Source organism: Mirounga leonina, unplaced genomic scaffold (assembly GCF_011800145.1).
Source record: "Mirounga leonina isolate KUSES-001 unplaced genomic scaffold, KU_Mleo_1.0 Mir_173, whole genome shotgun sequence".
NCBI lineage: Eukaryota > Metazoa > Chordata > Mammalia > Carnivora > Phocidae > Mirounga > Mirounga leonina.
In genome coordinates, this window is record NW_023270447.1 from 24,489,474 (window position 1) to 24,516,083 (window position 26,610).

Below are 26,610 nucleotides of genomic sequence, written 5' to 3' on the forward strand. Positions count from 1 at the left end.
CTGATTTAATCACTATCCACAGCTCTTCAACAGGTTTCTAAATACAGATAATTTCTCTTTTATTTCTCTTTGTGTGTAATGATAGTAATACACCAGTTATACCCTTTTCTCTGGGTGTCAGTGACACCTGGCTGAGTGACATCTGTTTCTACAGTACTTATTAACTGTTACATAGCATTATTTATTGATAGTATTAAGTTAGAAACGGGATCCATCATATGGACCAGAGTTTTTCACTTACAACTTAAATTTCCAAAAAACATTTTTCTCTGCAGAAAAAAAAATTGCCTTTCAGGCACATTATAACATGACCACAAAATACTTGCCTTATAAATCCAGCTGAAATGAATTTGTTAACAACTTCTATTGAAATGATATTTAGCTTATAGTTCCACGATCCTTCAGGGACATAGAAAACATGAAGTTCCACCAACTGAATAAATTGAGAAGAATGTCAGTTAAAATATTTTTAAAGTGAAAAAAATAACTGATGTCCTCTAGAATTTTAAGCTTAATAAACATAATTGAAATAAACATGGAATACATGCATCCTTTCTGAACAAACACAGAAAACAAAATGAAGAGCCGAAATTTTGGTTAGTTGGCTACTTGGCACTTGGAGCACATCTCCTTAAAAACAATGTCAGAGATGTGGTCCTAGGGTACCCTAACACCTCTGAATACAGTGTTCTTTCTGTGGCTTGAAGTAAGAGTACGAGACCACCAAGATCAGTTTTCCGGTTACCAACCTTTTCCTTTCCCCTGATCCCTACCTACTCAGTTCCGTTGGGGTGATCTTGTGGAATCCTTACACTTTACATATTGTCTCCCTAACATAGTTGTGATAATTGCTAGTTCTTAGCAACTGCAAAGTGTGAATACTGTGGTTTGGGAAATATTTTTGTTTCCCAGGATTCTAGGAAGAACCTATTCCTGATGGTGATAGGGAAGGAAATGGTTGTTCTTACATAGGTCATGTCTGTCAGCTTAGCTTGCCTGTCCTTATAAATACCACTTTCTTTTCTATTAGTGTTTTGTTAAACCTCAATTAGAATCCTTCTATTTAGAAGAATATTTAGATTATGACAACAGAAACAGAACAATTATAGCAAATATTCCTATCCTTTAGTCTAATGATGTTATTCATTGCATATTAAAATTTAAATGATTATGCTCTACAATATTAAATATCTGAGAAAAACTTTAAAAAGTTGAATATGACCTATCATTAAAAATAGAAATTTTTACAGGAGATAAAATTCATTTTTGAACTGAATGTTTTGCTCAAGTTGTTTTTATAGACCAAGTAAATTATTTCTATGTATTTGATACATGTATAGATCTGATGTGAAGTTTGCCATATGTTATACTTTGAACACCAGAGCATTTAAAAGATAATTCCCTAGCTATATTATACTATTCTTAGCTAACACTACACTATACTATTAATACTAGAATATTTAATAGTTACACAATTATATATTTGCAAAACCTTCAGAAGACTTAAGTAAATATGACCTTATCCTTTATATAGATGCATTAATAACTTACAGGAAAAAATATTTATTGAACTAAACATTTTACTCTGTTCTTATAAACCAAGTAAATTCTGTCAATATTTTTATAATAACTAATGAACTGTAAAGGTGTTTGTACAGATTTAATTCCATAATTAAATGAGTAGGCAATACAGAGAAAATATAGTTAATAAAACATTTGTGTAAAATAATTTATAGTGAATTTGTATTTATTCATTCCCTCAGCAAATATTTACTGAATGTCTACCATGTGCCAGCACTGGTCTAGGCAACAGGAATATGCAGTCAGTAAGACAAAGATCCTTGCCTGCATATAGTTTTACATTCTAATGAGGTATCAGGATAGGAAGAAGGGTGAGGCAAGTGAGGCACTCACCTCAGCTACAAAATTTAAGGCTGTACGAAAACCTCAGTAATCAAGATAAATAACATTAAAAAAAAAAACACTACTCAATGCAAAAAATTTCATGATAAACAAAATATCAAAAATTTAAATAAAGACAGAATTTAGTACTATTAGAGACTTGAGGAAAAAGGAAAAATACGAACTTCAATACATGTTTCTTAAAAAAAAAATACATTTCTTAATGGTCAACTTTTTCCAGAATAACCAAGTAGTTGAAAAAAATACTGAAAATTTCAAAAGTATATATTAAAATTCACATTATTTTAAGGTCAAATATTCTATTTATATCAAAACATGAATTTATTATAATTTTACCTTCCTGGCTCTCATGGAAGCAAGCTCATCAGTAATATTTTCATCAAAACTATTAACCATTTAAAAATATACTAAAAGGTATATTTAGGGGCACATATTTTGCCTTTTGCCTCAGGTTCCAAAATGGCTAGGCATAGCACTATCAGATTCTATTTCTATTTAAAATGTTGCTTTTATGGATCTTTTGCATCAGTTTCCATTAAAAAAAAAATCTTGTATTGATTATTTATCTTAATTATGGAGGTTTTTTGTGTGTGTGCCCCTTAAATATTGCACCCAAGGCAAGTGACTCATTTGCCTCAGACTAGTCTCAGGCCTGTGAGGGACACAGACAATAACCGCTAAATATAAAACACTTCTAAGTTATATAGTACATGAGAAAGGGCTAAGTACTGGGGAAAAGGATAAGAAGAGCAGGGTAAGGAAAATCGGAAAGATAAAAGGGGAAGTAGGTTTCAGTTTTAAATAGTCTGGGGTAGGTCTTATAGAAAAGGTGAAATTGAAGTAAAGATTGCAGGGGAAGAAACAATTAGCCAAGTGATGATGCAGAGGGAAAGAGTTCTAAGAAGAGCTAAAGCAAAAGTCTTTTTTTTTTTTTTTTAAGATTTTATTTATTTGATAGAGAGTGGAGTCGGGGGCAGAGGGAGAAGCAAACTCCCCGCAGAGCAGGGAGCTAGATCCCAGGGTCCTGGACTGAAGGCAGCACTTAACTGCTTAACCAACTGAGCCATCCAGGCACCCCTAAAATAAAGTCTTAAGGTGAGAGTGTGCTAGTATGACTGAAGCAGGGAACAGTAAGAGATAAAGTAAGAAAAATGAGGAAGACAAGGAACAAAATAAATTGGGTTTTCCAGGCCACTGTAAGATCTTTCATTTCAGAAAATGGGAAGCCAATACAGGGTTTTAATAGAAGGACAACATCTGACATTCATTTTATAGTTTTATTTTAATAAGAAAAATTCTAAACATACATACAAATAAAAGGAATAATACTATGAATACCCAAATACCTACTATGTAGATTCAAAAGTTAACATCATGCCACATTTACTTTCTCTCACCCTCTCTCTTTTTTAAAGACAGACTGCCATGTGCAGTGCTTTATTTGGATGTCTTGAGTCTTAGAAGTTTGACTACCCTACCTTCTCCTACAAATGGACCTTGAGAGCTTGTTTGGAGGTTCTAGCAGGGGAGCACAGCTGCTCGTATATCCTTGACTGAAGAATGGTGCTCCTTTATAGGGGAAGGTCCTCCTCTTCAACCCAGCATGCAGCTTTGGGAGGGATGCACATGGAGCTGTGAGGGAGGAAGAGGACACACACCTAGCCAGCCAGATCAGCCAAATCAATCTTGGCGATCAATGGGATGACAAATGTTGCAGATTGTCCTCACATCCTCTATCCCTTTCTTGATAAACCATTCAAAGTAAATTAGACATTGTGAAAATATACTCCTAAGTACTTTGGCAACCATCTTCTAAAAATAAGGATTTCTCCAACATAATCACAGTACCATTTTCATATTTAAGAAAATTAATAATCCCTTAATGTAAAATAATATCCATTCCATATTCAGATTTCCTCAATGTTTTTTCAATCTACAATCCAATCAAGGATAACACTTTGCATTTGGTTTGTCACATCCTTAAAAATCTTAATCCACAAATTCTTCCAGACCTGTTTTCTTTTTCCCCTTCTTCATGGCATTAACTTTTTGAAGAGACTGGGCCAGTTGTTTTAAAGAATGTTTTACATTCTGAATTTACCTTATTAACTCATGATGTCATTTAACTCAATTCTCCAATCCCTTTTTTAAAAAACATAGCATAGTACAGTTTCTTTAAGATTTTTTAAATCATGAAGTGTATTCTTCAATCCCCATCCCCTATTTCCTCATTCCCCCAATCCCCCTCACCTCTGATAAGCATCAGTTTGTTTTCTACAGTTAAGAGTTTGTTTCTTGGTTTGTCTCTCTCCCCTTTTCTTTGCTCATTTGTTTCTTAAATTCCACATATGAGTAGGATCACATACTATTTGTCTTTCTCTGACTTATTTCACTAAGCATTATACTCTCTAGCTCTATCCATGTTGTTGCAAATGGCAAGATTTCATTCTTTTTTATGGTTGAATAATATTCCATTGTATATAAAGACTTCTTCTTTATCCAGTCACCTACAAATGGACACTTCAGCTGCTTACATAGTTTGGCTTCTATAAGTAATGCTGTAATAAGCATAGGGGTGCATGTACTCTTTTGAATTAATGTTTTTATATTCTTTGGGTAAATAGTAGTGTGATTACTGGATTGAAGGGTAATTCTATTTTTAATTTTTTGAGGAATCTCCATATTGTTTCCATGGTGGCTGCACCAGTTTGCAGTACCACCAACAGTGCAAGAAGATTCCTTTTTCTCCATATCCTTTCCAACACTGGTTTCTTGTATTTTTTATTTACTTTAGCCATACTGACAGGTATAAGGTGATATCTCATTGTAGTTTTGATTTGCATTTTCTTGATGATGAGTGATGTTGAGCATCTTTTCATGTGTCTGTTGGCCATCTGGATGTCTTTGGAGAAATGTCTGTTCATGTCTTCTGCCCATTTTTTATTATTTGTTTTTTGGGTATTGAGTTGTATTAGTTTGTTACATACTTTGGAACACTAACCCTTTACTGGATGTTATCTGCAATATCTTCTCCCATTCCATAGGTTGCCTTTTAGTTTTGTTGATTGTTTCCTTCACAGTGCAGAAGCCTTTTATTTTGATGTAGTCCCAATAGTTTATTTTTGCTTTTATTTCCCTTGCCTCAGGAGACATATCTAGAAAAATGTTGCTATGACCGAGGTCAGAGAAATTACTCTCTTCCAGGATTTTTATGGTTTCAGGTTTTGCATTTAGGTCTTTAATCCATTTTGAGTTTATTTCTTTGTATGGTGAAAGAAAGTGGTCTAGTTTCATTCTTTTGCATGTGGCTGCCCAGTTTTCCCAACACCATTTGTTGAAGAAACTTTTTCCCATTGTATATTCATTCCTTCTTTGTCGAAGATTAATTGACCATATAATTATGGGTTTATTTCTGGATTTTCTGTACTATTCATCTATGTGTGTATTTTTATGTCAGTACCATACTGTTTTAATTGCTACTGCTTTGTAATATGACTTGAAATCTGGAATTGTGATTCCTCTAGTTTTGTTTTTCAAGATTGCTTTGGCTATTCGAGGTCTTTTGTGGTTCCATACAAATTTTAGGTTTGTTTGTTCTAGTTCTGTGAAAAATGCTATTGGTATTTTGATGGGGATTGCATTAAATCTGTAGATTGCTTTGGGTATTATAAACATTTTAACAATATTTGCTCTTCTAACCCATGAGTATGGAATGGCTTTGCACGGTCTTGAATTTCTTTCATCAGTGTTTTATGGTTTTCAGAGTAGAGGTCTTTCACCTCTTTGGTTAAGTTTATTTCTAGATATTTTATTGTTTTTGGTGTGATGGTAGATGGGATTATTTTCTTAACTGCACTTTCTGCTGCTTCATTATTAGTGTATAGGAATGCAACAGATTTCTATACATTGATTTTGTATCCTGTGACTTTACTGAATTCATTTATGAGTTTTAGTTTCTTGGTGGAGTCTTTAGGGTTTTCTATATATAGTATGTCATTCACAAATAGTGAAAATTTTACTTCTTCCTTCCTTCTACCAATTTGGATGCCTTTTATTTATGTTGTCTAATTGATATGGCTAGGACTTCTGGTACTATGATGAATAAAAGTGGTAAGAGTGGACATCCTTATCTTATTCCTGACCCTGGGAGAAAAGCTGTCAGGTTTTCAGCACTGAGTATGATGTTGGTTGTGAGTTATTCATATAAGGCCTTTATTATGTTGAGGTACGTTCCCTCTAGATTTACCTTGCAGAGTTTTTAATCATGAATGGGTGTTGTACTTTGTCAAATGCTTTTTCTGCGTCTATTGAAATGATATGGTTATCCTTTCTCTTATTGATATTACATACATGTTTATGGTTTTATGAATATTGAATTACCTGTGCATACCAGGAATAAATCCCACTTGATTGTGGTGTATGATTTTTTTAATGTATTGTTGGATTTGGTTTGCTAATATTTTGTTGAGGATTTTTGTATCTATATTCACGAGAGATACTGGTCTGTAGTTCTTTTTTTTTTTTATGGTGTCTTTATCTAGTTTTGGTATCAGGTTGATACTGGCTTCATAAATTGGATTTAGAAGTTTTCTTTCCTCTTGTATTTTTTGGAGTAGTTTAAAAAGAATAGGTATTAACTCTTTAAATGTTTGGTAGAATTTCCTTGTGAAGCCATCTAGTCCTGGACTTTTGTTTTCTGGGAGTTTTTTGATTACTGATTCAATTTCATTGCTGGTAATTGGTCTGGTCAAATTTTCTATTTCTTTCTGCTTTAGCTTTGGTAGGTCATATGTTTCTAGGAATTTACTCATATCTTTTAAGTTGTCCAATTTGTTGGCATATAGGTTTTCATAATATTGTTACAATTGTTTGTATTTCTCTGGTGTTATTTCTCCTTTTGCATTAGTGATTTTATTTGGGTCCTTTTTTTTTTCTTAATGAATCTTGCTAGAGGTTTATCAATTTTGTTGATCTTTTCAAAGAAATAGCTCCTGGTTTCATTGATCTGTTCTATTGGTTTTTTTTTTTAAGTTATCATTTGTATCTATTTTAATCTTTATTATTTCCTTCCTTTTCCTGGGTTTGGGTTTTGTTTTTCTTTTTCTAGCTCTTTAGGTGTAAAGTTAGGTGTTCTGAGACTTTTCTTGCTTCTTGAGGTAGGCCTGTATTGCTATAAGCTATAAATTTCCCTTAGGACCACTTCTGCTACAGCCCAAAGATTTTGGGTCATTGTGTTTTCATTTTGTTTCCATGTAATTTTTGATTTCTTTTCTTCTGAGATCCCTATAATGCAAATGTTATTATGCCTGATGGAGTCACGGAGTTCCCTAAGACTATTCTCAATTTGCATAACATTCTTTCCTTTCCTTTGCTCAGCTTGGTTACTTTCCATTACTTGTCTTCCAGGTCATTAATTTGTTCCTCTGCTTTATCTAGCCTGGCATTTATTCCATTAAATGTATTTTTAATTTCACTTACTGTGTTCTTCATCTTTTTTTTTTTTTTTAAGATTTTATTTATTTATTTGAGAGAGAGAATGAGAGACAGAGAGCATGAGAGGGAGGAGGGTCAGAGGGAGAAGCAGACTCCCTGCCGAGCAGGAAGCCCGATGCGGGACTCGATCCCGGGACTCCAGGATCATGACCCGAGCCGAAGGCAGTTGCCCAACCAACTGAGCCACCCGGGCGCCCCTCTGATTTTTTTTTAAATCTCTTTCTTAAGGGTCTCACTGATGTCCTCCACTCTTTTCTCAAGTCCAGGAATATGTTTATGATCACTACTTTAAATTCTCTATCAGGCATATTACTTATATGTTTCACTGTGGTCTTTTGCATTCTTTCATTTGGGAGAGATTTCTCTGTCTCCTCATTTTGTTTGACTTTCTATGTCTGTTTCTCTGTGTTAGGAAAGTCAGCTATTTCTCTTGCTCTTAACAATAACAGTCTTATGAAGAAGAGGTCCTACAGTGCCCTGCAGTGCAATGTCCCATTCCCCAGGGCCTGGAGCTTTAGGGAGTGCCTCCTATGTGTGTTGCATATGCTCTGCTGTTGAGTCTTGGCCTCTTTTTCCTTTAGTCGTCTGCAGAGGCTCTCTTTGCCTATTATGAGTATCATTTTGTCCCCAGCAGGAATGGGGTGCATTTTAACAAGGTATGTGGTCATCTCCTTATGAAATAAGACCTGCTCCTGCTACTATCAGAAATGCATGAGTCAGCAGATTTGGTGCTGGCAGGGTTTGCACTGGGGGAAGAACCTGTAGCACCAGGTCTGAGGCAAGTGGGACTGGGAAGGGCTGATCTGCCAAAGCATGAGGGGGCAGGGCTTCGTGCAAGCAAGTTAGGTAACAACTGGTTCCTACAAGTGGCCACTGTTTATTCTGGAGGGTGGGGGAGGGAAATGGCACCTACCAGCTCCTTTGTTCCTGGAGGGGTCTCCTGGTGATCCCTGTGTCTCTGGGCTATGCTCTGAGATAAGCAAATCACTTTCCTTCCCCCAGCATTTTTCTAACTGCTGGTTCTACCTTGTATCTGCATGGGCGGTTTTGTGAGCTCTTTATGGGCAGGGCCTCCACTTCCTACTGCCCTCTGTCCTCTCCCAGAGCAGAGCCTGCTGACTTTTAAAATTCCAGGCTTTAAGTCGCACTGGTTGTTAGAACTCAAGAAATTCAGCCCCTCTCATTTACAAAGGCAAATATTACAGGGATTTGTCCTCCCTGTTCGTGGGCTCCCTGGTGTGAAAATCTATTTTCCACCCCTCTCCATACCACTGGTTCTCTGCCCAATGAAGATGGCCATGGTCCATTTTGCTCTCAGACCATGTCTTTGCCCTTCCTAACTCCTTTGGTGTGGCTTCTTCCCTGCCTTTAGTTGAAGAGTCTGTTCTGCTAGTCTTTTTCATGTCATTTTCTGGGTTATTTACACTGATATGAATGTTATCTAGTTGTATCCATGGAATGAGGTGAGCTTAGGGTCCTCCTATTCTGCCATCTTCCCAGCCAACCTCATTTCATAAGCGTTTTTGAAATGAAGTTCTCTATCTCTCTGTACAGCCTTCAACTGATGCAAATTAGTCACCTAGGGGCATAAAACTTTATAAATGGTGCCCTGTATTTCATATTGCCTCACATTAGGACACATATAATGTTATACTTGCAAATTTTGCTATGTTTAGTAACTATTAAAGGGATAATAGATTAGGTTGTAAGGGATAAGAAAATGGAAACTGTTATGAAGCTATCAGAATAATTAAAATGTGAGATGATGGGGGTGGCTCACTCCAAGGTACTAGCAGTAAAGATGACGGGAAGTGGTCAGATTTTTTATATAATTTGAAGCTAAAGTCAGTACACTGGAAGTGAAGTTTAAGAAAGAAGTAAAACTCCAGGGTATTTGGCCTTAGATAGTCAAAGGATGGACTTGCCATCACCTGAGATGCAGAAAGTCAAATAGAACATGTTTAGGGGAGGGGGAAAAGATTCATAATTCAGTTTGAGACATGCTAATTTTAAGATGTTTACTGGCCATCCAGGTGGAGATGTCAAGCAGGCAGTTGAAAATACACATCTGCAGTTTGGGAAAGAGGACTAGATTGGGGATATAAATTTGGGATCCTTAGCATAAAGTTGGTTTTTAAAGCTATTATACTGAATGAGATCATCAAAGAATAAGTGCATTTACAGAAGAGAACAAAGAGCTGGCTCCTGAAATTCTCCAATATTAAGAGATCAAAAAGAAGAAAAACCAGGAAAGAAGACTGAAAATGAACAAGTAGAAGGAAAACCAAGATATGTGTATGCTAAAAGTAAAGGAATTATGTCAAAGAAGAGTGATCAACAGTTTCAACTGTTTTGCACAGATAGATCAGAATATGTGGGGTGACAATTAAACAACATATTTAGTGATGTAGAAGTGAATTTAACAAGAACAATTTTGGTGCAGTAGTAGAATGAAAGTGATTACAGTTGAAGAGAAAATGGAGAAGGTACTGAGGGTATGAAAAGGTACGAAATAGTTGTCTAGAACAGTAGAAAAGTGAGTGAGCAGAAGATAGTCTGTTTGCCTACCAGCAAAAGGTTCTTCTTTAGATTCATGGTCATGACTTTAAAGTGAGAACAGTCTTCATGTTGGTATACTTTTTTTCCAGTCACATTCCATTGCTGGCATGGGTATAGCATAGGTGAAGAATTCAATAAACCAGGGGTTTTGTTTTGCCAAGCAGTATTATGAAATGAGAGAGAGGCAAAGAGTCAAAAGTATAAGCAAGAGAGTAATCAAGACTGCTCTGTGGTATTTAAGCTATGGAGAGCATCACAAGGTGAATTAAAAAAAAATAAATGATAGGATCAATGCACTGGGGGTTCCAGTACAATCAGCTACAGATAAAAGAACTGTAATAAAATAACTATAATCAGACAATGAGATACGCAGTGGAGTTAATATCTAAAACTTTATATAATCCATATTTTTTCTTTCTCAGAACTCTTCAAAAGCAATGTTAAGCAAGTCTTTCTTATATTTTAGTTTAAAAGATTTTCTTACCTCTGAGGAGGAAGGTCGGCTTGGACTGAAGGACATATTCACCAGTGTCTGAATGGGGTAATTATCAGTTGGAATTTTGTGGGGTTTTTTATCTTTCTTCATTTAAGTAGTATTTATAAAGGTTGTAACAGATTTTTGACTTAAGATAGCATTCCACTCATTTCTGGTTTCTGATTCATTCGAAAGTGAAAAAAAAAACACAGAAGGCTTTAAAATAGACCAAAAATGAAAACTTAGGAATGTATACACTCTTATTATAGTAATTTGAAAAGACATATTACTAGTAAGTAGGACTGGGGATGCAATAAAATGAACATATATCCCATACAACTAAATAGAGTGCTAACTTAAATTATGATAGACTTGTGATCAGGGCATATTTTACTATTCTGAACAATTCATTTTCTCAAGTTTGAAAATTAAAGTTAAATATATACGGTATTTTACATAAAGTAGAACTATGTTTCTGGAAGTGGAAAGACTAAATTTGTACAAATGGCTATAGAATGATGAAAACCATTTTACCACATGTATTTCTTCCTAGGCTTGGATACCTCAGTAATAAATGTGAACAATTATTCCAGATGAAAATGCTAGTCTTTAAGTATTTTAAGCTATGTTTGTGTATTGTTTCCTGTATTTTTCCTCTGAGGATTTAGAACAGTTTACACGAATACACAGTAAAATTTAAATTATATAAATATATAATAAAAATTAAAATAAGGGAGCTGAATTACTATAAAAAAGAATTATCAAAGTTGGACAATCCTTAAGGATACAAAAAGATACCGATACCAGAACAGAAGGCTTTCCAAGATTCCAAAGCACTGCTCCATCTTGATTTATATTAAATTAGTGAGTAAATAAAAAAAGTGTAAAATTTCTGTAATTTGGTACTGATTACAGCTTTATGAAATCATACCAGAGATCACTAATTGTTCTAATGGTATCAAAATTTAAAAATTATACCTGGGACAAAACATCTTTTATTTTTATTAAAAAAAATCGATGAAACTAAGAGTGGGTCTTTGAAAAGATAAACAAAATTAATAAACCATTAGCCAGATTCATCAAGAAAAAAGGGAGAGGATTTAATAAAATCAGAAATGAAAGAGAAGTAATAAACTTCATCACAGAAATACAAAGGATTATAAAAGACTACTATGAGAAATTATATGCCAACAAATTGGACAACCTAAAATAAATAAATTCATAGAAACATACAATATGCCAAGATTGGATCAAAAAGAAAGAAAAAATCTGAACAGACTGATTACTAGTAACAAAATTCAATCAGTAATCAAAAAGGTCCTAACAAACAAAAGTCAGGGCACCAGGTGGATTCACAGGTGAATTTACCAAACATTTGAAGAAGAGTTAATACCCACTCTTCTCAAACTTTTCCAAAAAAACAGAAGAGGAAGGAAAACTTCCAAATTCATTCTACCAGGCCAGCATTACCCTGATACTAAAACCAGACAAAGACAATACAAAAAAAGAGAAAACCACATCTTCTACAAGATGTTAGCAAATGAATTTCAAAATTTAAAAAAATCATTTACCACAATCAAGTAGGATTTATTCTAGGGATACAAGGTGGTGCAATATTCACAAATCAATCAACATAATAAGTCACACTAATGAGAAAGTATAAAAACCATATGATCATTTCAATAGATGCAGAAAAAGCATTGGGAAAGTACAACATCCATTCATGATAAAAACTCTCAACATGATAAGTTTAGAGAGAACAACATCAACATAATAAGGCCACACATGAAAAAGTCACAGCTAACATCACACTCAATGGTGAAAAACAGAGCTTTTCCTCTAAGCTCAATAACAAGACAAGGATGCCCACTCTCACTGCTTTTATTCAACATAGCATTGGAAGTCCAGGCTGCAGCAATCAGACAAGAAATAAAATGCATCCAAACTGGTAAGGAAGAACTTAAACTGTCCCTATGTATATATGACATGATAATATATATTATATATAAAAAACCTTAAAGACTCCACTAAAAAACTGCTAGAACTGATAAATGAATTCAATAAAGGTGCAGGATACAGAATTAATAAACAGAAATCTGTTGTGTTTCTATACAATAATAATGAAGTACCAGAAAGAGAAATTAAGAGAACAGTTCCATTCACAATTGCACCAAAAAGAATAAAATACCTAGAAATAAGCTTAATGAGTGGGTGAAAAACCCATATTCTGTAAACTATAAAACACTGATGAAAGACATTAAAGATAACACAAAGGGAAAGATACTGCATGCTCATGGAAGATTTAATATTATTCAAATGTCCATACTACCCACCCAAAGCAATCTACAAATTCAATGTATTCCCTATCAAAACATCAACAGCATTTTTTATAAAACTAGAACAAATAATACAAAATTTGTATAGAACCACAAAAGATCTGAAATCGCCAAAGCAGTCTTGGGAGAAAAGAATAAAGCTGGAGGGATCACAACCCCAGATTTCCAGATATACTGCAAAGCTGTAGTAATCAAAATAATACAGTACTGGCACAAAAAGAGACACATAGATCAATGCAACAGAACAGAGAGCCCAGAAATAAAACAATGATTATATGGTCACTTAATCTACAACAAAGGAGGCAAGAATATACAATGGGGGAAAAGATAGACTCTTCAACAAATGGTGCTGGGAAAATGGGACAGTGACAAAAAAAAAAAAAAAAAAAGAAAGGAAAAGAAACTGGACCACTGTCTCAACCCATACACAAAAATAAATTCAAAATGGATTAAAGACCTAAATATGAGACCTGAAGAAAACATAGGCAGTAATCTCTCTGACATCAGCCTTAGCAACATTTTCCTAGATATGCCTCCTCAAGGAAGGGAAATAAAAGAAAAAATAAACTATTAGGCCTAAATCAAAAAAAGCTTTTGCACAGTGAAGGAAACCACAACAAAATGAAAAGGCAACCTACTGAATGGGAGAAGATTTTGGCATATGATATATCTGGTAAGATGTTAATATGCAAAATACATGAACTTCTTACACAATCTAAACCAAAACCACAAATAATCCAGCTAAAAAATGGGCAGAGGAACTGAATAGATGCTTTTCCAAAGAAGGCATATAAATGGCAGCAGACACATGAAAAGATGCTCAACATCATTAATCATCAGGGAAATGCAAATCAAAACCACAATGAGATATCACTTTACACATGTCAGAATGATTAGAATCAAAAAGACAAGAAACAAGTGTTGGTGAGGATGTGGAAAAAAAGAATCACCCATGCACTGCTGGTGGTAATGCAAGTTGGTGCAGCCACTGTGGAAAACACTATGCAGGTTCCTCACAAATTAAAAATAGAAACACCATATGATCCAGTAATTCCACTGGTATACATACACACAATGGAATATTACTCAGCCACAAAGAACGAGATCTTTGGGGTGCCTGGGTGGCTCAGTCATTAAGCGTCTGCCTTTGGCTCATGTCGTGATCCCAGGGTCCTGGGATCGAGCCCCACATCGGGCTCCCTGCTCAGCGGGGCACCTGCTTCTCCCTCTCCCACTCGCCCTGCTTGTGTTCCCTCTCTTGCTATCTCTCTCTGTCAAATAAAATCTTAAAAAAAAAAAAAAAAGAATGAGATCTTGCCCTTTGCAACAACATGGATGGAACTAGAGGGTATTATGCTAAGTGAAATAAATCAGACACAGAAAGACAAATACCATATGATTTCACTTATATGTGGAATCTAAAAAAGAAATGAATCAACAAAAACTAGATGCTTAAATACAAAGAACTGAGGGTTGCCAGAGGACCATAAGGAGATGAGTGAAATAAAGGGGATTAAAAAGTACAAACTTCCAGTGATAAAAAAAATCATGGAAATAAAAAGTACAGCATGAAAAATATAGTCAATAATATTGTGATAACATTGTTTGGTGATAGATGGTGAGTATACTTATTGTGGTGAGCACTGAATAATATATGAAACTGTTGAATCATTATGTTATACACCTGAAACTAATATAATATTGTATGTTAATTATACTTCAGTAACAAAAAACAATCTGATATTAAAAAATGGGCAGAGGAGGGTTGCCTGGGTGGCTCAGTCAGTTAAGCGTCCAACTCTTGATTTCGGTTCAGGTCATGATTTCAGGGTCCTGAGACCGAGCCCCACTAGATGTGAAGTCTGCTTAAGATTCTCCCTCCCTCTGCTCACATTCTCTCTTTCTCAAAATAAATAAATAAAATCTTTAAAAAAAAAATGGGCAGAGGACCTGAACAGGAATTTTCCCAAAGACAACGCACAGATGGCCAACAGACATATGAAAAGATGCTCAACATCACTAATCATTAGAGAAATCAAAACAAGGAGATACCACTTCACACCTCTCAGAATGGCTAGTGTCAGAAAGACAAGAAATAACAAGTGTTGGCAAGGATGTGGAGAAAAAGGAATTCTCATGCACTGTTGGTGGGAATATAAACTGGTGCAGCCACTATGGAAAACAGTATGCAGTTTCTTCAAAAATTAAAAATAGAAATACCATAAAAAAATAGAAATGCCTACCATCCAGTAATTCTACTACTTGATATTACCCAAAGAAAACAAAAACACTAATTTGAAAAGATATATGCACCCCTATGTGTTTTTTTTTTTTAAGATTTTATTTACTTATTTGAGAGACAGAGAGAGAGAGAATGAGGAGGGGGAGGGGCAGAGGAAGGAGAAGCAGGCTCCCCACTGAGCAGGGAGCCTGACGTGGGGCTCCATCCCAGGACCCTGAGCTCATGACCTGAGCCAAAGGCAGACTTTTAACAGACCGAGCCACCCAGGTGCCTCCTACGAACCCCTATGTTTATTGCAGCATTATTTACAATAGCCAAGGTATGGAAGCAACCCAAGTGTCCAATAGATGAGTGTATAAAGAATATGTAGAATATTACTGAGTAATGGAATATTACTCAGCCATGAAAAAGAATGAGGTCTTGCCCTTTTCAACATGGTTGGACCTAGAGGATATTATGCTAGGTGAAATAAATCAGAATGACAAATACAATGATTTCACTTATATGTGGAATCTAAAAAACAAACGAACAAACAAAACCAGAAACAGACCCATAATTTTAGAGAACAAACTTATGGTGGCCAGAGGGAGGGAGGTTGAGAGGACAGGCACAATGGGTGAAGGGGAGTGGGAGGTACAAGCTTCCAGTTATGGAATAAGTCTCCCAGATGAAAGGTACAGCACGGAATATAGAAAATGGTACTGTAATAGCATTGTATGGTGACAGATGGCAGCTATACTTGTGGTGAGCAGAGCATAATGAATAGTTGTCAATTAAAAAAAAATCTGGGAAGCTTTATTATTTCATTATGAAATGAGTAAACAGGGACACCTGGATGGCTCAGTGGGTTAAGCGTCTGCCTTCCGCTCAGGTCATGATCCCACAGTACTGGGATCGACCCCACATCAGGCTCCTTGCTCATCAGGGAGCCTGATTCTCCCTCTACCTCAGCCTGCCGCTCCCCTACTTGTGCTCTTTTCTCTTTGTCAAATAAATGAAATCTTTAGGAAAAAAAAAATGAGGAAACAAGAGGCTCGGCGAAGTTAAAGTGGCTTGCCTAGGAATACCAAGGTAAGTGGTAGTGCCAGGATTTATACCTTGGTTTATAACCCTAGTCATTACATCTATCGTATGAATTAAGTAATATACTAAAGCACATTGTACATTTTTTAAAAATGATTTAAACTATTTAGTAAATAAGTTAGGTTTTGTCAATTAGGGCAAATTATATGTGGATTTTCTCACCATACGAAAAATCTGTAACGTCTTAGTGATTAAATTATTCACGTTTATTGAAAACATCAGTGTATTTGTTGATGTACTTGAATCGTTGCATAGGATACACTTGTCCTAAGTGCTGTGCCGTAATACGTTTCCATGGGTGAAACACACTTTGCCTGAGCCTATTTTGCTTGATTAGATCCTACTGTTTCTCTCTCCAGAAACTCCTCTGAAGGTCAATTTCAGGCAGCAGGTAATGAGTTACAACTGAAATGCAGAACAAACTTTCCCGAAACACACAAATGTATTTTGATATGATAAGCGTTAATCCCCCAAATGAAATGGATAACAAGAGATGGGTGTAATCTTCAGCAAGTACCTTGGCTTGTTCACAACCTCTTCGAGAAAACCAAGAGGTAAGAGGCGAAAGAAGCCAAATCCCGAGAAGCACTTTTCCCTAGCGAACCAGCACCCCTGCTCGCCGTCGCCCCGCTCCTCCCCGGTCAGTTACAGCAACCTCCGTGTCCTTTTTCGGCCTCAGGAGTCTGATGGCGGGAAGCTGGCTGAGGACTGGCCGCCCGTTGAACAAACTCGAGTCACTTAGAGACACGTCTCTAAGGAGACAGGGTAGGGTGTCAGTGACTCGCGCCCGGTACTTCTGGCTCCCATACACCTCGGCTGGGTCCTTCTCTTCCCTCAACTTCTGCCACCAACGCCGTTCAGGAAAGCGAACCTCCTCGTCAGCCTGCCACCGCGCCTTTTGTAAACTCCCTCAAGCACCTGACTTCCCTCACCAGTCCCCTTCAGGGTCCCCCTCGGGTCTTGGCGGCTAATGACAAACTTTTTTTTTCTTTTTTACCTTTCCAAAGTCGGCCTCTCGGGAGAGGAAGAAGACGGGCGTCCGGTCGCGCTCGCGTCCCGCAGCTACTCAGCCCACAGCCCGCCCCGCCCCTTCTCACTCCCTTCTCCCCCTCCCTCCGCCTCCGCTCCCCGCCGGGGTGAGGAGCTGGAACTGAACGCGGGGGAGGAGCGCGCATGCGTGCCGCGGGTGGAGCCGCTGGGCAAAGAACCGGAAACTTAAGAGACAAAGTTCCGAGCCCCGCCCCCCGCCGCGCTGCCCCACCGTCTGGCCCAGCGGACCCACGAACCGACAGAGCCACGCACGGACGAATCTGCCCGCTCTTGAGAGCGCCATGTCTGGTTCCTCCAGCGTCGCCGCTATGAAGAAAGTGGTTCAACAGCTCCGGCTGGAAGCCGGGCTCAACCGCGTGAAGGTGAGCGGGGGCGGGCGGCCGAGGGGGAGGGGAGGGCGGAGGCGGAGGGTGGGATCGGGAGGCCGAGGTGGCTGGCACTGGCTGCACTCGCGTCCGGCTCCCGCTTCCCTTGGGGAGGGCGCGCGCTCGGCGGCGAGGATCCGGGAGCAGCCAACTTCAGCGAAGTAGGGGCGCGGGTCGGCGCTGTGGTTTGGGGGGCCGGTTAGTGCGCCCTTCCGCGGCCAGGGCTTTCCAAGGCGGCTGGTCCCGGGGCTGGACCGCGGCTTTCCGCATTCCGTTCGCCCTTGTCTCTCTCTCCCTCCGCAGTGACTCCGTGGCTGGCTTGGGCAACAGCTGCTCCTCCGCGCGCCGTCCGCACCCTTCCAGTCCTCAGCTTACCAGACTCCACCCTTTCTTTTCACTAGACAGTTTTATCTGAGTTTTAATTCAGAACAGAACCAGTTTTCTTTTCATGTCAGAACGTTCCCAAACCCACTCCTTTTAGTACTAGATTCTTACCTCCAGCTCTTCTTATCCACCGAACACATACTTGAAAACGAATTTTTGCAAACGCAAACTTTAGGTCAAAGAAGCATGTTTGTTTTCAAAACGTTCTCTAAGGTTACCACTGGTGCCCTGTACAACCTCGTACAAAGCGTGCATTGCATACCTATTTGGCACAGTTTGCTGGGATATGACCTTGGGAATATCTGCTGGTCTGCTCTTAGTGAACAGGGTGGTCAAGTTTTATTTGTTTTGCCGACTGGTTAACACTGACCTGGGCGTTTACTTTGGGGGAAAAAAAACCTTTTGTGTATGTTGGTAGGATAACCTGACATTCACATGCTATTCCAAGTTTCTCCTGATTTTTAAAATCCTGAATGGATTGGCTTCTTTCTGGCACAGGTCAGCTTACAAGTGAAACTCTTCTTGTAATTAATAAAAAAAGAAACAGAAGAATATAAATCATGCACTCCGTTGAAAGAAACAGCCAGTTTCCAAGATGACTTGATTGTGTACTCATCAGGCTAGTCTTTACTTCTCCCTGAAATGTTCTGTGGAGTAAGATAGTCTCCCATTTACCTATTTCCTTAAATAGAAATGTCAGGGACCTAGCTTACTCAGTTGTGGTCACCTCAGGACGGAAGGGAAATTCCCATCAATTTTGGTGTGGGATTCCCCTCCCTTCCTGGCCTTAAGTGCTGTAGACTCCATTGCTGTTTGGAGTCCATTTCTCTCATATCCAGATACTTACTTCATCCCAGTGGTTTATGGTCACTCTTGGCTGGATTTAACTCTGAAATTTCTTAACCAACCATTACGTTATCATTCAGGTGTGCCTTTACCATAGTTGGAGTGGCTCAGGAAAGAAAAAAATGCGGGGGTATGGGAGGCAAAAGAAAAAAAAAGGTTGGTTGAAAGCAGTAAGTGTTCAGTAGGGGTACTTAGCCCTTGTCTCAAAAGAAAATGAGATGGAAGTCCTCAGACTAAAGTACTTGAGGGTTTTACCATGAAAACCCCAGCTACTGCAGTTAACTCTCCAGAGTGATGCCTGTTCCTATACTTCATTTCTTCAGGAGGCTTCTGGTCAGGAGCCTTAAAGCCACCATAGGTGATTTGGTTTTAGAGTTCTCTATTTCCTGCTAGGGGCTGTAGCAAGGAAGGGAGGGCATCCCACCTTGGGACTTTTAAATGAGCTTTTCTTTAAATCTGTTGTAAAATATGGTTAGTTCGATTTTATTTTGTGTGCCTATTTTATCCATGACTATGCTAGATGCTTTTTTGGGTGCTCGTTTATTTTTAAACTAGCACAAATTTACTATTAAACCTTTAAGTAGAAACCATAGAAATGGTTACAAATGCTTGACAAACTCTACCATATGTAGGGCGACCATACGTTGTTTCACCAACCCAGGACAGTTTTGAGAGTTAAAGAGGGCAGTAATAATTATGCCAGGATTATAGGGTTTCAACCTCCTGGATGGTGATTATTACAATGCTTTAGGGGCTAGCAGCTTGTTTGAGTTTTAGAGTCTTTGTCTTAGTTCTCCCAACTACTTAGAATTCTGATTGGTTTCTCACTGATAGTTACCTGGCTGGTTCTCTTGTCTCTAAGATCTCAAGTTTAAATATCACCTCCCCAGAGACACCTTCCCTTAAGGCATGATCTAACCACTCTTTTTTCCAAAGAGCTCCTTGTCTGTATTTTCCTCTGAACTGTCACCTCTGTAACAAGGACCTGGCTGTTCTTAGGTATTCTCAGTGCCAGAATATATTTGGCACATTACTAGTGCTTGAGAAGTTTGTGAAAGGGAATTAGTTAAGTTGGAGCCTGCCTCCCTTTTAGGCAGAAAGTTAATACTTTATCCTTACTGCTAGTTAATGTGAATGAAACCAAGTTTTAAGATTGTGCAAAATGATACCATGCATACCCCCCACTTTAGCTACACCTTCTTTTGGTGGGTAAACAGGGTGGCCATTTTTTGTAGCACTTGGTTATCAGGTATTTACATAATACTTTATACAGTTGCTAAATAAACCTATGGAACTCAATTACTCTGGACTGTTGTATAACCCAAATATACAAATAGATTTCAAGACTTGAGATTCATTTCAGGATCATGTATCCTTTTACCAGGTAAATGTCTGGGATACAGCAGTAATCTGCAGGATTTCTTCTTATAGAGAGTATTTGTGATGCTTACCTCCCTTTCACAGGCAAATGCCCAGCCGGACTGGACACCTGCTCTCACCCTCCTTGGGGATAGTTGAAACTGAAAATAAATGATTATTTTTCCCATCTTCCTAAACCTCAAGACTGAGGATATTGTATTCATTTGGTACATCTTTTAGTTATTCATGTTCTACATCTGAACCATTCGGTTCTTTATTTTGGTATTCTACATCACCTTATCAGTATACAAATAGTAGACATTTAAGTGATACTTAATTCCTTAAGTCCTGTTTGAGTGGCATTGTATATGTATATGAAAATTGTTAAAATCACATTTAAGCAAATACACTGCTTTTTAAAGGCAGGCTGCTCAGTGAAGTTATTAAAATAATTTGAAGTTTGCTATCAGCCTTTCAGTCGCATGACACCAAGCAGAAAGCTGTCACTGTTCAGTTTCGTAACCTTAAACAGCAATGGTACATAATACCAAAACAATGAACTGAATGGTTCAGTTTTAGAACATAATGTTCATTCACAGTAGCATTTTTCCAATAATATTGCTTTCAAGACAAAGTAATAGTTGGCTAGAATTTTAACGCCTTTTGTATCGAGTGTATGGCTTTTAGTAAAAAATATGTTGAGGCTCTGAAGGTGGAATACCTCTGAAGATTATTTATTAATAAACTAGCAAGATAGGTTTTATTTTGCAGATGTACTGAATCATTTGATGCTTTTAATAAGCAAGCAAAAGAAAACATAAACTAGTCCTCTGTACATGTAGTGTTTTGAGTATGAGCTCAGTATATATATGACTGTTGACCTTCAATTAGTATATATCTTTTGATTTAAGAGAAGTGTTTATAGGGGCGCCCAGGTGGCTCAGAATCTTTAAAAAAAAAAAAAGAAGTATTTATTGCATGCAGGTATTTCAAAGATTTGAGGAAACCTTCATTAAAACATTCTCGCTGTGATTCATCAGTCTTACACAATTCACAGTGCTCACCATAGCATAAAAAGAAAAAAAAAGATCATAGGAAGGGAAAAATGAAGGGGGGAAATCGGAGGGGGAGACGGACCATGAGAGACTATGGACTCTGAGAAACAAACTGAGGGTCTAGAGGGGAGGGGGGTGAGGGATGGGTTAGCCTGGTGATGGGTATTAAAGAGGGCACGTTCTGCATGGAGCACTGGGTGTTATGCACAAACAATGAATCATGGAACACTACCATCAAAAACTAATGATGTATGGTGATTAACATAATAAAATAAAATTTAAAAAAACATTCTCGCCTCTTCCCACTACCCTCTCCTTTTGTCTTATACAGGTTTCCCAGGCAGCTGCAGATTTGAAACAATTCTGTCTGCAGAATGCCCAACACGACCCCCTGCTAACTGGTGTATCTTCAAGTACGAATCCCTTCAGACCCCAAAAAGTCTGTTCCTTTTTGTAGTAAAATGAATCTTTGGATGGTAAGTTGCCTTAATATTTAGACAGTTTTAAAAAAATCTGCAGTGTTCATGGGATGACTTTTAAATACTACCAACTCATTTGGATTAATCCTGATGTCTTTTCTCTAATAGAACCCAGCTATAACGCAGCATAGCAAAGAATTGGGGGTTGGGAATGTAAGAGAAAATCAAGAGATCATTGAATAAACTGACATTTGTAGTGGGGAATAACAGGTTTTACTCTTTATTCTTGTAAAGTAAAGATAGAACGAGAGAAATGAAGTGTATGAGTTCATGGTGGCAGGCAGCGGATTTGATTTCAGAAGATTAAGAAACTAAAGAATTTGCTGGTTTAAGACATGTGTCTATATATTAATCTGTACCTTCCAGATCAAATGTCAATGTGTGCAAAAGTATATGTTAATCCAAGAGAGTTGTGACCAAAAAACATGCTGTGGAGAATTTAAAATGTAATCCAAGGGTGCTACACCTTTTATAAATACACGGTACTTTAGTCAGAGGGTTTACTCACCCGTACTGTCCTATGAGAAGCAACCTTAAAATAATAGTGTTTAAAAAAAAAAAACTGTGTGGCACACACCCTTTACAAACATTCTAACTCCTCAAAGTTCAGGAAGCTGCTTCCTAAAATACCATGTTACATAGTTGTGCCCTCCCTCATTAAGCTTTGTAGATTTGGTAGTATCCAGGAAGTCAGCATGTTTCCAGTAAATAAAATGGTTAAATAGGTTAAGATTTTGAAACACCAGAAACCACCTTTGAGTAATAGGTTTCCCATGAGGAAGTCATTCTTTTTAACAGCTTAACACGTTCATTTTGAATAGTTAATAGTTCTTTGCCTCTAGCAATATTAATTCTTCATGGCAGTTTTTGGAAATTTCTTATTTTTATGGCTTATTAAAGATTCTTTAACCTCTGTTCCCGTTGTATTCACTTTACAAAGAGGTTTATTTTCATTTGATATAAAATACTGTTAAGAAGCCTGGCTTCTTATCTGGCTGTTAACAGTTTCATTTCACAAGAGTCTACAGATAGGTATTTAAATGACTTGCTCAAAGTTATAAATATAACTAGGATAAGAACCCAGATTTCAGAGTAAAATAATTGCTACTAATCCTGGCAGTATAATAAAACAAGTTTGTAGGTATGATTTGAAACACCTTGGTCCAGGAAAAGGACATTTGGATGTAAAAGCATTTCTTCTCAAACTTGAATGTATCTACAAATCACCTTGTTCAGAAGCAAATTCTCAATAGGTCTGAATTCTAGGGGTGAAGCATTTCTTACAGACTCCCAGGTTATATTGATGCTGGTGGTCCTGGGTGGCCCACAGTGAAATGGCCTGGATGCAAAGAATCTACAAGTCAGTCTTAAAAATACATAGTTTTGATAATTTAAATTAAGACAACGTAGATAATTTAGTAGTAGATAGAGTACAAGGAAAATAGAAATTACCATGATCAGCACACCTAGAAACAATCACTGTTAATAGATTAGATTTCCTTTTAAGAGGAAGAAATATTTATGGGCAGGTTTACAGACAATGAGGATCACAATATGTACAGTTTTTATTCTGCTTTTAAAAAAACACTTGAATTTTCTTCATTAAAATTCTTTGTAAACTAGATTTTCAATGGTTGTAACTTAAACATCATTAAATATTGAGGACATCATTAAATATTGAGGTTTCCAAGTTTGAAGCTACACTGAGGCAAATATCTTGGTACTCCTATGTATAGTTTACCTGTTTCCTTAAGATCGATTTCTAAAGTAAAATTATTTAGGGGGGCCTGGGTGGCTCAGTTGGAAGCTTCTGACTCTTGATTTTGGCTCAGGTTATGAGCTCAGGGTTGTGGGAAAGAGCCCTGTGTTGGGTGGAGTCTGCTTGTTCCTCTCTGCTCTCTTCCCCCTGGCTTAAAACTCTCTCTCTCAAATAAATAAAATCTTGGGGCGCCTGGGTGGCTCAGTTGTTAAGCGTCTGCCTTCGGCTCAGGTCATGATCCCAGGGTCCTGGGATCGAGCTCCGCATCGGGCTCCCTGCTCAGTGGGAAGCCTGTTTCTCCCTCTCCCACTCCCCCTGCTTGTGTTCCCTCTCTCACTGTCTCTCTCTCTCTCGCTGTCAAATAAATAAATAAAATCTTAAAAAAAATAAAAGTAAAATTATTCAATAAGGAATGACATTTAAAATTTAATAACACTTGATAACTAGGAGCAAACTTTCCACCTGGACCTTGAGAATGCTTTTTTGTTGAGCTCTTGCTAAACAACCCTCATTTTCTGCCTATCTAGTTTTTTAAATTTGTATTAATCCAGATGTTAATTGAGGTTAGACATTTTGTTTTTTCACCACTGATTCTGTTTAAGCTTCTTGAACATTTTTGTTATAGAATATCAGAAATTTTCAAGTAAGTAGAGAACCATGTATCAAAAAATTTTAAAAAGATATACTTTTTCTATCTTTCCATATAGATAACTTACTGTTTTTTAGGAATAACTACTGTATTATTTTTGAGATTTGTGTTGATCCATGTAAATTGTTTTAACTGCTGTATAGTACTCAACAATATGTATAAATCCTGGTTTATCTATTCCCCTATTGAGTTATATTTAGGCTATTTCTAGTTCTTTGCTGTTAAAACACCACTATAGTCAATATCCGTGTACATGTTTCTCTTTAAGTGTAGGTTTATCTAGGTAAATAGAAGTGGGATTGCATCTTTTACCGTAGTAGATAAAGCCAAACTGCTCTCATCAGTGCTAACTGCTCATTTTCTAGGGATGTTCAGATTTTTCAGAACTTAAGAGAGTTTTACATTAACTTTTTTTTATTAGGACATAGAGTATCTTTCGGAGTGATCCTGGCAAGTTAATCTTTAAGTCTGTTGTTTATAAACCAGAAGTGATTTGTACTTCAGAATGGTTGTGAAAATTAAGAGGAAGTTACATTTTATACATCACAGAAATCTCCTGTTTCTCATTTTTTCCCCCTAGAAACCCTGCGATATGTCTGCTTTAAAAAAACAAAACAAAACAAAACAGGCTTAGTTTGGGGCACCTGGGTGGCTCAATCATCCTGATCTCATTGGTCCTGAGATCGAGCCCCAAGTTGGAAGTCTGCTTGGATATTTTCTCCCCTGCCCCCCCCCCCCCCCAGTTGCGCACACACCAGCGCTGGCTGTCTCTCAAATAAATAAATCTTTTTAAAAAATAAAACAGGCTTAGTTTAATTGAAAGCACTTTATAAGCTTATATGCAAATAAATACCCTTAAAGTAATAGAAGTCTATTACTTTTCAGAAAAAACTATTGTGCTTTGGTACGGTACCCTAATAATTCACTCTTTCTTTTCCATTTCAGGTTTTCTAAACCACTTTTCATGAACCAGTGAATATTCAAAGGAGAACTAAATTTGAAGCCTGTACAAAGCTTATTATCCCTATAACACGTGCCATACTATATAAACTTCTACTTTTGTCAGTCTTTAACATCTACCTCTCTGAATTTTCATAAATTTCTATTTCACAAGGGTAATTATTTTATATACACTGGCAGCAGCATACAATAAAATACTTAGTATAAAAGTTTTTTGGTTAATTACTGGTATTAAATAGACTATGTATTAATTTATTTTGAATACCTAAGATATGTGAGTTTCCCATTGTCATTAAAAAGGGGTTAAGTTTTAGTGTTTTCTCCTACCAACTCATCTCACATAATTTTATGCCATACATTTATTTGAAAGACTATAGGGAATTAAAGGTAAGTTGCAGACTTCTGTATTCTTTCAAGGTCAGGAGGAAGCTACTAGTACTAGTTCCTACTCATGAGTTATTTGCAGGATTAACTTTGTTTTAATAATAAATATTTCTAATAAACTCTTGTGTAGGGTTATTACCATTCCACCTAAGAGTTAATTACTTCTTAAAAGATTGCATTCCTAATAAGGACAGTAAAGACTGGACATAGGAATTCCATTAGAAAATGCTAAGAAAAATTTCAGACTTTTAAACATTTCTTGAGTGGAATACTATAGTACAATGTAATGAGGTACAAAGTATCAAGAAAAAAGGAACCAAAGTTTAGCTTCAGTAATTTGCAACTGTTAAGTCCTTGGTAAACCATTTTGCTTTAAAATTTTTACCATTCTGAAAGGCTTAAGGAAATACTAAAACATCCCAGAAACCTGGCCTCCCAATATGTATTCATGCAGGAAACAGAATTAAAGTTATGTGCCAGATCCAAGATTAGGCTGGTAGAAAACCAATGGGTTAGTAAGTACCAAGGACTGTATTTTCTCTCCAGGCCACGTGTTCCATGAATGGAAGTACACATGGAAAAGTTAGTTTGAATCTTGATTCCAACTTACAAGTACCTAGAAATAAGAGAACTTTTAGGAAACTTAAACTGCAACTTCTAAATTCACCAAAATGACTTTTATTTGTATTTGCTACATAGACGGTGAATGGTAATTCATGGCACTTGATACTTTGTCCAGACATGAAAAGGTTTATGAAACCAGTAAATGACATTTTGAAAAGGGTCTTCTGTCATAAATCCAAGATTGGCCTGTTTAGCACAATTCAATACTATTCCTTCAGTATTTTATAAATGGAATTTTCTTCTACTTGTATCCATTTCCCGGGGCTGAAAATTAGGAAAAAAAAGTAAACAATTTACAGGTAACAATACTTAAAAAAAAAAAACCCTTTTGGGTCCATTTCAGAGACTGAATAGTCTAGGTCTAATAAAGGTATTAGAAGTTACTGTTCTAATATGTAGGTGTATAATATACATGTAAAATTCTGAAGTAAAAATACCTAAGTGAATTATTGCTTACTAGAAAAGAGACGGGTTTTAAGATACTAAAGTTTTCATTTCTGATTTAAAATCTACAAACTTTACAAAACGTCTATAGCAAAAGTTTTCAAACATACAACAGAATCGTAACACTGGCTTATAAAGGGA

General features: G+C 37.0%; 3 protein-coding genes across 3 annotated transcripts in view; 1 reads left to right on the forward strand and 2 right to left on the reverse strand.

Annotated features, from left to right (window-relative positions):
* SPATA1 (spermatogenesis associated 1) overlaps window positions 1-17,101 on the reverse strand; it is a 49,202-nt gene extending 32,101 nt beyond the window's left edge. Inside the window, 4 exon segments of the mRNA XM_035018155.1 lie at window positions 327-433; window positions 9,985-10,077; window positions 10,460-10,629; window positions 16,629-17,101. Coding sequence (XP_034874046.1) covers window positions 327-433; window positions 9,985-10,077; window positions 10,460-10,561 — 302 coding nt within the window. The 5' untranslated portion in view covers window positions 10,562-10,629; window positions 16,629-17,101.
* Window positions 17,102-17,331: 230 nt separating this feature from the next.
* Window positions 17,332-25,248, forward strand: GNG5 (G protein subunit gamma 5). Its single transcript, XM_035018158.1, has 3 exons — window positions 17,332-17,523; window positions 21,502-21,646; window positions 25,003-25,248. Exons 1-2 carry the CDS (start codon window positions 17,443-17,445, stop codon window positions 21,625-21,627), a joined length of 207 nt encoding a protein of 68 aa, XP_034874049.1. The 5' UTR covers window positions 17,332-17,442; the 3' UTR covers window positions 21,628-21,646; window positions 25,003-25,248.
* Window positions 25,249-26,050: 802 nt separating this feature from the next.
* Window positions 26,051-26,610, reverse strand: part of RPF1 (ribosome production factor 1 homolog) — a 21,716-nt gene continuing 21,156 nt past the window's right edge. The window contains exon 9 of the mRNA XM_035018157.1: window positions 26,051-26,289. Coding sequence (XP_034874048.1) covers window positions 26,248-26,289 — 42 coding nt within the window. The 3' untranslated portion in view covers window positions 26,051-26,247. The remainder of the gene's footprint in view (window positions 26,290-26,610) is intronic.